At 41.3% G+C, this 17,065-nt stretch overlaps 1 protein-coding gene across 1 annotated transcript; it reads right to left on the minus strand.

Annotated features, from left to right (window-relative positions):
• Positions 1–1,675: 1,675 nt before the first annotated feature.
• Positions 1,676–16,919, minus strand: LOC120802438 (14-3-3 protein epsilon). The gene is made up of 6 exons (XM_040150265.1): positions 16,647–16,919; positions 11,858–12,057; positions 9,350–9,456; positions 7,465–7,671; positions 6,120–6,256; positions 1,676–2,643 (listed from the first exon to the last, which is right to left on the minus strand). The coding sequence occupies exons 1-6, from the start codon at positions 16,708–16,710 to the stop codon at positions 2,591–2,593; spliced, it is 768 nt and encodes a 255-aa protein (XP_040006199.1). The 5' UTR covers positions 16,711–16,919; the 3' UTR covers positions 1,676–2,590.
• Positions 16,920–17,065: the final 146 nt, after the last annotated feature.

The raw sequence follows: 17,065 nt of genomic DNA on the forward strand, positions 1-17,065 counted from the left end.
CTCCTTTCCCTGGGCATCTCAGGGTTGACAAATCTGTAGCTTGCAAAAAAAAAAAAAACAACTCACTTTTATTGGGGTAAAAAAATCTTAAACTGTAACTGTTTTGAGCCTGTTTTGGTTTTATTTTTCGTATGCTGCTGCTCATTGTTTTATTGCGTCATTCAGTTCTGTTCTTAAATTTTTCTAGTAGTATTCTATTGGTTAATCTGTTTTATTTTCTGTTAAACTCTTTTCTAACATTGTTTGAAAATTCTATATCATTTATTATAATATGAATGTCATATTCACGTTGTTTTGTACAGCTACATTTGTGACAGCTTTCAGGTAAAACTTGGGCTTGTTGTGTCTGGTCAAATAACCCAACGGTTAATGGTAAGATTTAAAAAAAAAATAACACTGGTCAAAACAATCCCCTTCAAAATTCAAAATTTCAATCAGTGACCAAGTGACATGTAAGATTAAAAACAGATTATAACATTTGGCAGCCATACTTAAAGTTTGGGTGAATAACCCAACAATAATACAAAAACCAACACCTAACACTGGTCAAAACAACCCTTCGATTGACTGGTTTGCTAGCGATTGTTACTGGATTAAAAGTTAAGTAAAACCATTTGATCGGCTCGTGCTGAATCCATCTTGTCATGAAATCGACGGCTGTCACGTTTCACTTTGCGTGGAGACTGACGCAGACACAAGTTGTACTGGGTACAGTTAACCCCGCATTGTTTCGGTGCTATACTGACCCGGGTACATTTTGAACCCACTGATTTTCTTTTTCCCCCCATGTGAAATTCTTCCTAATGCACACGCACAAACTCTATATACTATTATTCTATATACTGTCTGTTAGTTATAAACAGTGCAATAACTATTCATTTGGCTATGAAATACAAGAATTCTAGAGTCTGAAAGAGCAGCGAGTAATTAGAAAACAAAAAAGTCAAAGGAAGCAAATTTTAAATAAATAAATCTTGTGATCATGTCAAAACTTTTTAAGAAAATGTTTCATTTGTAACTCAACGCGTGTTCTCTGTCGAGGATGACATTAAGTAGACAAAAATGTAGCTATTTACATGTAAAAAGTGAAACTTCCATAAACAGTGGTGGAGATTAACAAAGAACATTTACTCAAGTACTATTTCAGGTACTTTCACTTTACTCGTATTTCCATTTTATGCTACTTCAGCTCTAGCGCACTATGATTCAAAAAAAAAATATTGTACTTCTTACTCCACTAATTGAGCATTTTTACATTGTTGTACTTCAGTATTCAAACTTAAAATCACAGGATAAATGCAGAATCACTGCCTTCAATCTCAAGTTGGAATCCTTCTTCTGCTAGCATCCAGCACTGCCCTCTAGCGATCGAAAATCAGATTTAAAAAAAAAATTTTCAAAACAAACCACTTAGAGCACGATGAAACGGAAAAACATCTCACGCATGTTTACTTTAACATTTTTCAATTTGAAGTTTAATGTTAATTCCATGCTGTGTTTCAGTAAGAATACAGATGGTACTTGTGGCTCCGGTGAGAATATCCAGTAGTACAAATCAGATTCACGTTACACATACTGAACAGAAAGAAGAGAGGAGATGAGGGGAAAGAGACAGAGTTGAAACGAGGAAACCTGGAAGAGTCGGGGGAGTAAAGATACAGCAGGCCTCTATTTCCCAAATGGTTTTTTTTTTTTTTTTTTTTTTTAATATATAGTGCCAATGCAAAACTGCATTACATTACAATCAAGAGTGTTGAGCATTCCCCTCCCACACACACACACAACCACACACACACACACACACACACAAACAAACATTTTGTCTGCTAAAAAGCCATTACCTAACTATCTGCCATTAGCAAAAGCGCTACAGCCTCGCAGCACAATACTTGGTTGGAGAGTGGACAAGAATAGAGGTCAGAGTGATGCTTGGAGAAGGGGGAACATTCTGCTGTTTGTCATTAAAAAAAAAAATCTATTGATGTGTTGACGGCGCAGGTTTGGTAACCACAAAGTAAACAGGGCACTTAGTTCTTCCTAAAAGCTTCAACGCATCCCTTTTAAACCTTCCATCACAACTTTTGCCTCAATTTGCAAACTGAAATGTTTCAAAACTGACTGACTGACAGAGAAGCGTGGACAACGTATCGTTCATTAACACACATACACAGGAAAAAAGTTGAACAGCAAAGTATTGTCTTTAAATAAACTCTTGCATGTGTGTGTTACAAATACAGGCGAGCGTACTTGGCAACAGATGATACAGCAAAATAAAAACAGTAAAAGAGGACATGGACCTTAAAGGGTACAGACTTGCAAAAGGAGTCATCCCAAAAAAAAAAAAAAAAAAAAAAAAGTAAAACCCCTGGGGAGTGGTAATGAAGACCCGAGCAGGCCCTGAGGGGATTGGGAGATGACATGCATATGAGGAGAAAAGGTGAGACAGATGGGTAGAAATGGAAGTAAAGGTAGAGAGAGGGTGTGGGCTGCCGTATAGACCCAGCTGAGGACTGTGGCGGGGGACAGGAGCTAGCGCTGGGAAGAGAGAAGGAAGGAAGGAGGAGGAGGAGGGCGTGTCTTGTGTTCAGTCTCACTGGGCCTCATCCTCCGCATCTTGCAGTGCTTCTTTGTTCTGTTCTTCACCTGAGATAAAAAGACAGAAACACAGGACAGTCATGGAGGTTGCTTTAATCTCTCAATGCTTGACAAGGCTTTCGAGAGCAGCTAAATGTAGCCGTTACAAAGAACCGATCGGCAACGGAAACCTCGACGCTGCAGCGTGCGAGCTTCCACAAGGTTCGATCAGGAAAGAGCATCGTTCCCGATTTCCAGACCACAATATCCTGACTTCTATTTCCCTAAATATGGGCCAAGCTCCAGAAAAACAATACACCTCCCATAATGCAACTTGATAACATCTCTTTGTTAGGCCTCCCTTGCCTGTTAAACATTCACGTTTGTCAAATTCCAGGCCCCCAGTTGGTATGAAAGGGTTTGTGTTAGAGATTTGTGGTCTCCAATGTCCACGTCGGCTACACTACCCTTCATGTGTAAAACTTCCCTTTAAAGTTGGGGCCCAACCTGTCCATTACAAACATGAATAAAATCTTGCAAAGCTACTTTAAGGTTTGACTTTACTTTGACACACTTTTTTGTTTTTTTAGTTGGATTTTTTTTTAAACGGCCGATGGACAGTATCCAATGTCCAATAAATGCTGCCATTCGATGGACTTCATCTGAGAGCACATTTTTTAATGTGCGGCCCCTTTGCAGGTCGCAGTTAAAAATATAGACACACGAATGACATACAACACTAAAACCAGACGGCACCAAGTCATGTACAAAATTACATCTCTATAAAAAGCTCTGTATAAGTGTGTTGCCAAAATAAAGATGGTGAGTATTATATTGTAAAGTAAGATTTCAGCTGTAGCAATCTGACTAAAACTTGAAGTTTTCCATTTTTAGTGAGAGTTTCTTCAACTGAAGCCCAAACCCACTCAACTTTAATCCTAATTTTTTCCTAAGAAAATGGTGTCTGATTTCTCCTTGTGGTAGCAGAACCAATTTTCACATTAGTTGTGGTGCTGCAACTAATGATCATTTTCATTACTGATTAATCTACCGATTGGTTTCTTGATGAATCGACTGTTTGGTCTATAAAATTTAAAAAAAAAATGTGTGTGTGTGAGGGGGGGACAAAAACCAACAATTTTTCACATCACAGTTTCCCTTAGCTCAACAGGAAATTTTTACATTTCTTCTCCTGTCTGATCAACAGTCTAATATCCAAAGAGATTGTTTAATTTCATTTTAGATAAAGAAAAGCACGAGGAGCTGGAACTAGAGATTGTTTGGTGTCTTTGCTTGAAAAATTACTCAAACAACCGATTGTCAAAATATTTGGTGATTCATTTTCTGTTGATCGACTAATCGTTTCAGCTCTAATTATTTAATTGGTGCTTGAGAGAGTGTGATCATTTCACAAAGGTTTGTAAAACTATGCACACGGACCATTTCATACAACACACTGACCGCAAACTTGTTTTCACCACGTAGTTTGGTAAACTACACCTTCATGCAAAGTAACGGCTACTCAAGAAAACAAAGGGGCGAGGAGGAAAACGTAGACTGTGGCACCTTTGTGTCAGGTGTTCCAGATTTTGCTTCCTGTCACCACAAAACAGTGAAATACACAAATATCCTGTATATCAACTGGAAAATAGTGCAGTGTCAGCTTTTCTATATGGTATACAGTTTTAGTATAGTACAGAATTGACAAAGGGCTGAAGGCCATGTTGAATTAAGACTGTACCCACAGGAAGGTGCTGACAGGGTTTCTATTTCAAACATTAAGAAGATAATATGATCAAAATTTGCACTGTCATCTGATGATTTCAAAGAGTCAATGTGAAATTTAAGTGAGTTGCTTCTCTTTAGAAATGATTAGGATCTGCCAGTCACGCTGAAAATAATCTCAGTATACTGCAATATTTACCACTGACTGTGTCAACATGCAGGCCCGTGACCAAGAGTTAATTCACAGCGTCCTCTAAACGAGCCTATGTCAGATTGACTAAGGGGGTAAAATGCCTCGTGAACCTGTATAACTGGTTGCTTGGAAAGGTTACCATAGAGACAGCACAGCCATCCGTGTAATGCAGAATTAAGAGGCACAAATAACAAAGGCTCAAGAATCCATCACGATTAAAATAGAAACTGCAACAGTGCTCATTAGCACCACAGCAAACTGGGATGTGAGAAAACCACAGGAGACAGAGCAGCAGCCTCACATGCTGTTGCTGCTGTTTGTCCGTTATGTCACACTTCAGCAGGCTGGGTTCCAAACTCTGCCTCACCCAGGCATGATCTGCTGCAATGCCTCGGTGGGCCGCGTTCAACGACGCTGACGTGCACAGTGAAGGAGCAGGCTGTCCGCAAGTTACATCAATTTGAAGGCTGGAATCGCTTCTACAATTCAATCTTCTTTCCCACCACAGAGGACAAGTTAACCCGTTCACTTTTTTCTGTTGACAGTTACCAATTGGAGGTAAATCGTTTGACTCTGGTACCTTTTTTATTAGGAGCCAAAGTTAAACCTGAACTTGAGAAAACCTTATGTAAATCATACTGACAGTTGTAATATCAAATAAACTAAAGCCAAAGATCCGGTTTTGGAGGATCAATGTTGTGTGGGCCAATCCATCCATGCAGACAGGGATTGTAATTGTTTAACAAAATGACGCAGAATTGTACTTCTATATTTTCGATTTCTTTTAAAGAGGGATTTGAAAGTGTTCCCCATCCCTACCCGGCTCTCTGCTGGACAGTATTTTGTAATCGGCTGCCCCAGTCAGCAGTAAACAACCTTGCATGATTTAAACTTTTACTGACTTGCGGACACCCTGGAGAATACAGAGCACTTGAGTTCCACACGTGTAGACAAAAGTGGAAAAGGAAACAATAAAATTCAACACAGTGTTGCTCCGTAATGCTTCAGAGGCTGGGCTTTGTGCTGTGAGGAAGTTAGTCGGGGATGTGAGACAGGAGTGATCGCTTGAGGCGGAAAAAAGCCGGAGACAGGTGGAATGACTTACAAAATACACTTCTAGAATGGAGGAAGAGGGAAGGAAGAGGGGTTGTCCTTAAGAATCTAAAGGGGAACGAGGCAGAGAAGAGAAGTTAGAGCAGTGTGTGAGCACTGAGCCTGAGAAAGAAAAGAGGGAGGGGTGCTTCTGATTTTAGAGGAACCAATGTGCTGAGAGGAAATGTTAGAGAAAAGGATAGAGGGTTATTCTGTCTTCTAGATGCTGTTTGAAAGTATTGGCCTAAGCACTTAAAAAAATATTTCCTAAACCTCTTTAGCAAACCTGAAGACAATGTTTCATTACTCATAGACTTATCTCAGAAGATGCAAACGAGCAATCGGGGGGACATGTAGGAACAAATCAGCTTTAAAATATGAGAAAATCTGTCAAGAGACACGTAATGATGCTGACAGTAGGGAGCCAATCATCAGTCAGAAATAAACAGGTTGACATCAGTGATAATCCCAGTAGATGCTGTGTATTTAAGCAGCTATAATTAATGTCCCGAGAAGAAAGGAATGGCGCTCTCACCGTCTCCCTGCACGTCTGAGGTCCATAGTGTCAAGTTGTCACGTAGCAACTGCATGATAAGTGTTGAGTCCTTATAGCTTTCCTCGCTCAGCGTATCCAGTTCTGCGATGGCATTGTCAAACGCTTCCTTCGCCAGCCTATCAGCAGAGAGGATGCGAGACAGCAAGGTCATAGATGCAGGTGGATATATATATTTTATAACCAAAAAAAAAAATAGTCTAACATGTAAAGTTGGCGTATCTGTCCTATCTGTTCTACAGTAAGTTTGACCGTGGACAGTCTGTGTTTGATTCTATTAACATCTGCAGCAGTGCAGAGGCAGTGAGGTTGTGTGTCCAGATGGAAATTAATCTGTTCCCCGTGAGATCTGGTTTCAGGTTGTCAGGTTCCTGGGAATCATTTATCTACAACAGTGTCTGACAGCTGGAATACACACTCCAAGTTTCTTTTCACATGGGATATAAACCACGGCGGAAAGGAGAAGATGTTAAAACGTGGACAGAATTTACCAAAGTGGACAAAAAGGCCTGGGACTTATTCTGATACACCTAAAGGTGCAGTTATGGATGTTTGGCCCGCTAGGGGGCAGTAAAACATCAAAAGAAGACATTTCTGTTCACCTGATGAATCCAATATTCATCCTTCTTAAAAAGGTGCTATATGTACGTTTTTGCTATCGCTACATAGCAAGCGTTAACAGCAATGTTGCGAGGTCAGCATCAACCTTCATTCCTTTACTCACCAAGAGCTGTCTCCAGCGGTGGAAAGCTGCACCAACGTTAACTCTTGTTTTGCTTCCATTTATCTCACTTCTTTTCTTCTACTGAAGATAGCATGCTAACCAGCTAGCCCCAGCCCGTCCCGTCTCCTAATGCTAGTTTGCGATAATGAGTCACTCTCTGCCCTCAGTTCAGCCTGAGAGGATGGCAACGATGGCTGAAGCTCTTGGCAAGCGATCATTATCATCACCACCACCCGCTCCCGGCAAGAAGCTAGTTCGTCGGCAGAGAAAACCTACATATAGCACCTTTAAAGCTCTAGTTCGGTCTCCACCAGCTCCTGAGAAAAAAAGTGTCTTGGTTATTCGCTTTCTAGATTCTTGACTATGTTAGTCTACCACTTGGTGACTTTTATCTTTCTGATTTAGTAGGTATAATAAGTGTCTGGAATTGGTTTTTTTTTTTAATGCCCGAACTTATTATGCCCTTTCAAGGGAAAAAACCCACTCTTCACATTTCCCTCAAAGTGGGCAATTCAACGTTGTGAATTAAACAATAAGGAATGAAGCTTAAGAAAAATCACATCTTTTAAATTTGAACAGCCGACATCAAATATTTACACTTACCTGCAAGCACGGTCTGGCGAGTTGAGGATTTCATAATAGAAAACAGAAAAGTTAAGGGCCAGTCCCAGGCGAATGGGGTGCGTTGGAGGGAGTTCGATCATAGCGATGTCGCTAGCAGCTTTGTACGCTACCAAACTGTTCTCTGCTGCCTCCTTCCTGTCGTTGCCGGTGGCAAACTCTGCCAGGTACCTGTGGTAATCTCCCTTCCTGAACAGAGAAAGCAGCATAGTCAGACTGATACCTACTTACACACATTTGCATCACAAAACACATATCATAACAACAGTTAGACTCCAGAGTACTGTTTGGTAAAATCACATCTGACAAATATGCAAATGCGTGAACCAACCGGCAGTAGGGAATTAAATGTTCTGCACTGTACAGTTTGGGACAAATACATGAACAGTGACTATAAAACATAACTCATGACACTGAAAAAAAGGCTTTTAATATTAAAACTGTTGAAAAACAGTCTCTGAGCAAAGTAGTGCAAATATTATTTCCAATTGATATACACCTAAGTTTTACATCATTCACTAATACTCCAATGTTTGCAGAACTTCTTGTTGCATCATGTTTCATTAAAATATTGACTCAATGTGGGAATAATTATGGTCTGTAATTTACCAGATACATAATAAATTACTGTGGCCTTCTCTGCATTATTTTCTCTCCTGCTGGTGTTTTAACTTTAAAAAGAAAAATATACATAATTGTTCACAATGATAAGCAGCCATTACTAAGAACGTTTCCACAGCTAAGCTGCAGCCGAAATGGAATTTGAGGAACCTAAATAATACAGGCTGGAGAGATTTTTATAAACTGTCATTTTCGACAAAAGCATTGCCAAGCAGAACTGGAGAGTGCATTTCACTTAAAGAGGAGTATATCACGCTAACATCCTCTTAAGATATATCAGCATCTCTGGCCTTGATAATACTGAGCCAAGTGAATAAAGAACCCTGCTGAGGTTGGTGGATGTGCAGTCAAAAGAAGCAGTTTCTGGACAACTTTTACAGTAAAAACAAAGTCTAAACAATCAGCCAACATTTCACTACTGCAGTCTGGTTTACAACTGAATTCAAGGTTAAACTTCATGTGATCAGAAAGATTCTGTTAACAAACAGCCAAATGAGATGCAGTGCAGAAAACGGTGGGTAAAATATTCCCCTCTGATGATGTTTCATCTATTCGAATGTCGGTACAGAGTGTAATCATCTATTTATTTAAGAGAGGTGCTGTTTCATGCACAGACATGATATCTTTTGTGGCTCCAAGCTGTGTGCTAGAGATTAATTTTCCAGGAGGACAACGAGCCTCTAAATACATATAAGCTCTGCCAGGTTTATTTGAAGGCGAGGAAGAGCAAGGATTGGTGGCTTGCATGGTTTTCTCTCCTCAGCCACAGACCTCAACTTCACTGAACCTTTTATGAAACATTTTTTTTTAAATGGGACAAGGCTGCTCTAAATTGGATGGAATATTGAGGGTTCTCGAATTCTGCTAAAACCTTGAGCAATTAATATCAGAATGAGAACTGTGAATAATAAAGAACAAGAAAAATATTTGGCTTTTGGGAAAAATATTTCTGTAAACATCAAACATGACTCACGAAAGTGCAGATCATCTCCACCTAGCAACTGTGTTTTTTAGTTCATGTTCAAGAGTCAGGTTGCTCGGGAAAGAACAACACTTACTTACTTACTTAGGGATCGACTTAGGAACCACTGCAGTGCAGATTTAACAGGATTTGCTGAAATAGACGCTTATAATAGTGATTCATCAACAGGAAACTTGTCACCTTTGCATCTCAGCTTTGAAGTGTGTGAACAGCATGAATGCATTCCGTGTGACAAAAACACACACACATTTATTAGATACGTACATTTTGTAGTAGAAAACCTTAGATTCTCCCGTGGTTGCAGCTAAGATGAGGTGCTTGTCCAGTACATCCAGAATGTCGTTGCAGATTGATTTCAGCTCTTTCTCAACCTGCAGACCAAGACACACACAAATACCGCTGTCAATAATCTGTGTGGCCACATAAACTATTACAGATTCTGGATTAAAATCCTCCTTGAATATTAAAAAGGGAAATTCTGTTACAAGTCAAGCTGAGTCAATACGATTCCACTCAGCTGAGGTTCAGTCGAGTTGAGTCTGGGCTGGCAGTAACTTATTTAATAAGGAAACATAAATTCTAAATGCCATCACACCAGCATCAGCTAAAAAGAGGGCAGAGATACACAGAACAGCTTTTGGGGCATTTCCCATGGAAGCATTTGTCACTGAAAAGCCGACTGGGTATACTGCCTTGCCGCAGTTTCAGGGTCAGTGTCAGCCATCTAAGCCTGACATTTTCAACATCACTATACGGCAACACGTCCTTGTAAATAATACAGCTCTTATTTTGGATATTGCTTTTACCCAGTGGAAGTGTTGTGGCGCGTGAGAATTGGAACTTGCATTGGTTGGTAACTCAAACACTTGTTACCTTTGTTTTCACTTCCAAATAAGTGTTTCAGAAATGTACACCTGCACGGCAGTTTTGATGATTGCTGGCCAAAAAAGAACAAACAAATCTTTTATTGATAATTTTCAGTTCAATACAAATTGAATTTACACAGGCATGTGCTGTCTCCAGGAAACAGCCGCATGCAGCACTCCAAAGTCCAACTTGACAAAACCTCTCGCCTTCTCCCTCCTATCAGGCTTTTATGTTACCGGACTAAGTGTCAGCCAGATAAATAGAAGCATTACAAACTAACTTGTATATTGTGTGAAAAAGTTTCGCTTTCTTAAGCAGTGCAGGTGGTGACATGTATGTATTTCCCCCTCGGGGCTTACTGTAGCTGTATGCGCTCACTGCTGAGACCGCTCAGTACTACAAACCCGTACAAACCCATTTTCCTCGACTCGACAGATGCTCATACCAGCTCTCATACACACCGGCTGCCCTCGACACTTCCCGCACATACCGAAAGAATGATGAACAGACTGGGAACTCCGGGGCTCGCCGGATTCATTCATGCACCAGAGTCAGACAGTAGACTCGGTGCTTGTTAGCCTGTTAGCTTGTTAGCCTTTGGATATGACTCCTGATTCCTGCTGCCTTTGGACCTTGGAGACACTCGCTGCTGCAGTTCGGTTAAGTTACACAACTTTTACTGCCTGTTAGTGTTAATAATGGTTTTTCATTTTGATTTAAACACTTTTATCCTCTCCTGGTTATTTTTTATTTCTGCTACTGTCATGATAAAACATACATACAAATTGGTAGAAGTTTTGTTTATTTACTGTAAACGCACGCACATAGCATCAACACAATTATCTCAGTACGCTAAGAAAAAAGAATTCTTGATTTTTTAAGTTGTCAGCTTGACATTTCGACGGGATGACAAGGTATTATGTTATACTCCGCCTCAATACGAGAATTTCGTGTTAGTGTGCCCTGCACTCTGTGGCCTGAAAGATTGACTACACCCAATACTCAGAATACTCAATAAATTTAGAGAGCCAAACCTGCTATACAACGAGGGAAAACAACACTCGAACATCCCAACAATAATTTCAATACAGCTCCTTCTGCCACACGGTATTACAATGGGATTTCGGCTTGTCACAATGAATTCCCAGTTTTGACACTCTGGCTTATTAGTATTTTATATCATGTTGCCAGAAGTGAAGCTGCAACTGAAGAAAAAAAATGTTACAAATAGAAGTAGAGCCTGAGGTTGCTACACTTTGTCATCACGATTGTGCTGCCTGGACCAAGTCTGTCTCAGTCAAAGACAGTCACCAGCCCTCATGAATTTATCCAGTTGGCCAAGGACAGAGTTCTGGCATTTAATGCTTTCAGTCCTATATTGAAAACACCTTGAAATAAAGAACCTAACATATGTGAGCAGAAATTCTCAGCAATAGTGCCAATGTGTTGTCTAATTAAAGTGATATAAAGTACCCCCCCCCTCGCTGCACGATTGGAGGGTAGCTGTGCTTTACTGCACTCAGTAGTGCTGCCTGTGACAGAAGTTTCTGTGCAGCAGAAATGAAAAAAAAATAAAGGTGATTTAAAGTTGATTCATGGTCGCTGCCTGCCTCGTTATTTCACTCAGAAAAGTGCTGCTGGGCTGTGAAATCTCACCATTTCCTCTGAAAGTGGAGCAGTCAGAGGTCCTGTCCTGCCACATAAGGTAAAGCATCTCTGGCATCTTTTGTATGGATATGGAAATTATCCAACAGTGCACCGACTACACTTATCTCCATGAAATAACAAGGCAGGTAGGAACTTCAAATCATTCAACTGGGTCCAGGATTATGTCTAATACCGGGATCACACCATTTATAACTGGTGAACATAAACAGCATATTTGGGCTTATAAGAGCGTCTGACCGTTTTTCTGTATTCTCGGATCATCTTTAGTTTGTCTTCTCCGCCTTTGTTTTCTTCTTTCTGTTCAAGGCTGCTGATTATCCGCCAAGAGGCTCTTCTGGCTCCGATCACGTTCTTATACGCTACCGACAGCAGGTTCCTCTCCTCCACCGTCAGCTCCACGTCCATACTGGCCACTTTCTTCATCGACTCAACCATTTCTGAGACACACAGGGAAAACAATGACATCAGGAATGGGCTTCTCAAGAAGCTGCAGCAACCTGAACACTGTGTGTGTGAACAAACCGTGTTGATTTGCATAGCATCGGGTTATAACGGTTTACGGAACAGAATATGGAGGAAAGTACATCTTTTACCATTGTCATTCTGAATGCCCCCCCCCATTTTAAACATACTTAAATTCAGTAGCTCTTCTGTTACCAGAAAACACAAGACTGACTGAGAAGTGTCCTCTCACAGCCTTTTACTACATTTTATTTGGTCTTGACAATTAGTGGTATTGTCAGGTCAGGGTAGTTTAATGGCAGCAATCAAGTCCTTGCAATTAGATTCTAATAAAAAATACACGCATGTCCGATATTATCTGCTTTTAGCTTATCACAGATCCAGAGTAACAGAGATACCGTTTCTGGGAAGAAACGTTGCCTTTGAATTTTCATACAAAGTCATTTTGCAATGCTCTAAACACCACAAACAAAATTCCATTTATCTGGAGGCATAAATCTCAAACCTGGCAAATGAAACCAAAACTATCTGCATGGCTCAATACCACTAGAGGTTAGTGTGAAACTATGATTTTTGTAATCTGGGTGAATATTTAAAACTCTGCCTGACGGTATTAAAATGCGATTTCGGCTCATATTTGAAACTCTCTTCAATAACAATTATTAACAATGTGGGGGGAGGCACGTACACATATTTTCCTAATTGAAAATGAGCACATCCTTCCATTAAAAATGTTTAAACCACAGTGCAGAGCCTTGAAAGGTTTCTGTCATCCTCAGTATTTTATTAATGGAGTGCCTGGGACACTGCCCGAGTATATACCCTTCCAATGCAGAATCACCACCTATGGAAACCTATAGAGGCATGCTGAACCAGGACAATGAACCAGAGGGCTGCGCAAGATCAAATTTGATGTGTCCTTTTAGTACCTTTATATTTCACATCTTCAAGGTGATTCGATGTGACATGGTGTGAAAAATGAATATAGATTCCAGGGATGAATCGGCAATGAAAACAATTTGACACTCTGCTCTGAAACTGCCACTAATCAGCACAACATGCCGTTTCCACGGGGAGTTACATAAAACAGACAAAATATGGAGTCTCTTTCCCCAATCCCTTGGTACAGCTCAAGGAGGCCTTGCAAGAACATAAAACACCTAAATAAATGTAACTGGTTCTGCAATTCTCAGCAATATATTCTCAGGTTAGACTAACTTGAGAATATAGGAAACAATATATTATACTGTTATTTTGAATATGAAAATTGAACGATACATTCTGTGGGATGATATGCTTTCTGACATATGTGGTATGCCAATGAAAGAAAAAAAAATCCATCTTTAACGGTGATGAAAGCAAAAGCGTGGCTAAAGCTGCAGACAGGTCACACCTCCCAAGCTAAACGTGCTAGCCTGGAGGTAAGAGCAGCGTGCCATTCATTTGGCTTTTAACTTCACAGACAGGGTGTTATCTGTTGAAGCCAATAGCAGGGTTCTATGCAGCATGCTGGCGAAACCTGATACCTGATGGTTTCAAGCCAGGAAGAGCACTATTCTGCTTTGATCACTTTGCCCTCCAGCCTGGCCTGCACTCCAATAAACTCAATGACCTCTCTGTGCTTTCTGAACATTTTTATCAGTGTTTCAAGCTCCACAGATCCAATGAACTGATCGCCATCATTTCAAAGATTAAATTAGCCCCCTCTGATGCATACACAACCCTTGACGCATCCTCTATAGGGAGTGTATAAGGAGGGGCATAACATGCAACAATGGTCTCCAGCCAGACTTGAACCTCATCCAAGACCACAGGACACCTGAATGCCCACTTGCACCCCTTTTTTCCTCGATTTTTGTGGGTATTCTTTGGAGAGAGGCGCATAAGCTGAGTGGTAAGGCTCGCGTGCTTTGTCTACATATGAAGCTGTATCGGCTGGTACTGCGACATCATTGCTTATTGCAAATGCCTATAAAACCAGCGGGATGGCACTGTATCTACTGACAATTAAGTTGCTTAGCAGAGAGGCTACAATCAACACTGGCAGCTGCAGCACAGCTAAAAGACAATGCAGCCAAGTCCAGTAGACAGTAGCGGTAAGAATTATATAGTAACTCAACAGCACAATAAGACGATACTGCAAGCTCATGTAAAGAATTCAGAAAATGCAACTCCGCGGCCTTTCCTCAGTGGGAAAAGGTTATTTTATGCATTCTTTATCAGACAAATGAAGCTGTAAGAACTCCGAGTTTGGGATGGACAGGTTAGCACACTGCTGACTATTCACACAACTTGTTTTAAACTGTCAGCACCTCTTTATATCAGGGGAGAAGCTGCGGCACAAATGGGAAGTGGTCACTGTGGATAAGAGACTATGCCAGACTGACTGTCCAGACTGAGTAGAGCCCTCTCTAAAACTAACAAAAGTTGTATTTTTCAGATTTTTTTTAATATCTGTATGTGCACTGTTGGGCTGGGAGGAAATGGCATTTTGGTCCCATACAAGTACCGAAGAATAACTAGTCAAATGAATCTGGTGGGCTACCTACCCACACTACCAGGCAACTTACTGGCCGTTCAGAGTGGAAATGATTACTCAACCAAGTGAGGGTGATTAACAGACACTTATCATCAAAATCTATCAATCATTTCAGTAAGAATATAAAACAATTGCTGATTAGTTTCAAAACGAGCTTAATACTTTGGTGTTCTTGGCTGCTAATTAGTCTTAGTATAAAATCTCAGGAACCTTAAAACTTGGGTTCTAGTGACTTATGATGGATATTTATCATTATGTTTTACATTTAACAAAACAATCAGACTAAATGAAAAGCTGAGAAAGAGAGAGAGAGAGAGATCACTTATATTGAGACTTGGCTTCAGAATTTTTTTTTTGGCATCGTTGTTGCTGGCTTCCCACTTCGACTATTATCACATCTGCAGTGCGTTTTCCTATCAAAGATATTGTCTGTCGGTACTCCACCAGTACCCCACTTGCGTACACATTCGATGTGTGTTTTGGGCATAAACTGACGCAACACGATGCCTGGTCCAGACTCTTGCTGCGTCATTTTTATTCAAAGAGGGATTTTGCATCCGTTTGATATGATTCAAATAGAGCTCTCATCAGAAAAATTAAATCAGCCATTATTTTGGTAATCGATTAATTGTTTAAGTCACTTTTCAAGCACAAATTACCATCACCTTGGACTCTCAGAAACTGGGCTTTATATTTTTTTTCCCCAGTGTTTTCTGACATTTTTTTTTACAGTAAACAAGTAATTGAGAAAATAATCGTGAGCAGTAGCCCTACATTCAAACAAAAACTCACACCAGGGGTTATAATGCAGCTTGCATGCATGTACTCAGTTGTCACAATATCTGGTTGCTTTTTAATGGCAAAGTGTCCGATGGCAATCTTCTAATTCACAGGCACAAAATGGCAGTATGTCTTTGCTGATCCATATAAGAGATAATTCAACTAACAAACTATGGGGACAAATACTACGTACATGCAAAAATGCTAATAGGGCCACGGCAACACGCAGGATTTGTATCGACCGCATTGACAATAACACTTCGAGTCAACTGACAAAGCGCTGCAGGCGGAGAAAACGTTGGCCCAAGCTGAGGTTCTGGTCGCGATTGCTGTTCGGCCACTAACCACATAGTGGCAATAATACTCACGACCCCGCCTTTGCCTGTACACCATTGGTGCGGCACCTGTCAATCAATTAACCGTGCGAGTCGCATGGCGATCGGCTCTGGGGCGGCAGGAATGTAAAGTTCGGCGAACTTCTTCGCGACGGATCGTTTAAAACGCGAATGCTGCCATGTCCACCTTTGCTGAATTCAAGTGGCAGACGAAGACACGCGACGAGGTGTTAAAACTCTAATGTCACTTTACTATACTCGGCACGCGGCCAACACCGTATGAAGAACTTTAAATCGGTTTAAAGGTTTTTCCCACTGGCTGCGACTAGTTGTCCGGGCTGGCACGGTCCTCTCTTTACCAAAACACACGATGTTAGCATCAAGCGTGGCGTGGTTTTCGCGTAAATTATCGCTGGTTGTCGGGGCAGACCGATCGCGGCTTTGTCAGTCGTTTGGAGCCGATTCAGAGGCGGCGCGGGTCACGTTTGACGGGTTTGTGGATGTTTGCTCCACCGCTGTATTTTTGAATGGAGTTTTTGGCGTGACGCGTGTCGGGGCTGAAGAAAGGCTAGCCAGCTAGTTAGCAGTTTAGATAGCCTGCTAACTAACGCTAGCCGGGGACTAGCTTAGCTGACCACGTAACGTGAATGGTAACCAGACACCAAAGCACGTTTTATTTTCCAATGAAGCAAACCGCTCTTTCCATCTGAGCCTAACTCAGCTAATTTAAACGTCTAATAATGGTTCATTCGTCTGGAGGAATCTCCGCCATTTTGTCTCTTCTCACCCAACAAATCCATGTGAACTGGTTTACCTGCGTCTCCAAGCCCCCTGCGCAGGGAGACTAAGGGTGGGGGGGGAGAGAGGGGCCAGACGTTCTGCACTGACCGTTATCTGTGAAGAGCCTTACCGTCGTATCTCTCCGCTTGCTCGGCGAGTTTTGCCTGGTATACTAAGTTCTCTCTGTCTGCCATGGTGCTCGGGTGTCGGGGCTGCTCGTAGCGTCCCGGCGGAAAGGGCAGATTGTCGGCTGCTCGGCGATTCCTGGTGGTGGATCAGCAACGGCACCGTCGCTCCGCTGAATCGAAGACCCACCGGTGGCACTGGCGTAAAGATGGCGTCGCTACTCCATCCGGGAAACCCACGCAGCAGCCTGCACATCTACGCCTACTCCCTCATGCCAAAATCCCGAAATAAACCACTCTCCGAGATGACCCACTCAATTCAAACACCGCCAAATCCAGCGTCAAGAGACTGCTCAGTGAATGCAACATGTCAATGATTCAGTTCTTTTTATTCAACTGGAGAAGCTCTTACATTCGGCAGACA

Source organism: Xiphias gladius, chromosome 17, assembly GCF_016859285.1.
Source record: "Xiphias gladius isolate SHS-SW01 ecotype Sanya breed wild chromosome 17, ASM1685928v1, whole genome shotgun sequence".
Taxonomy (NCBI): Eukaryota; Metazoa; Chordata; class Actinopteri; order Istiophoriformes; family Xiphiidae; genus Xiphias; species Xiphias gladius.

Coding starts and splice junctions, on each gene's coding strand:
- LOC120802438 (XM_040150265.1), bottom strand. CDS start 16,710: ATGGCAGACAGAGAGAACTTAGTATACCAGGCAAAACTCGCCGAGCAA. Junction 9,457..11,857: donor TCCGAGAATACAGAAAAACG/GTCAGACGCTCT, acceptor CTTGGTCTGCAG/GTTGAGAAAGAGCTGAAATC. Junction 6,257..7,464: donor TCGCCAGACCGTGCTTGCAG/GTAAGTGTAAAT, acceptor CTCTGCTGATAG/GCTGGCGAAGGAAGCGTTTG.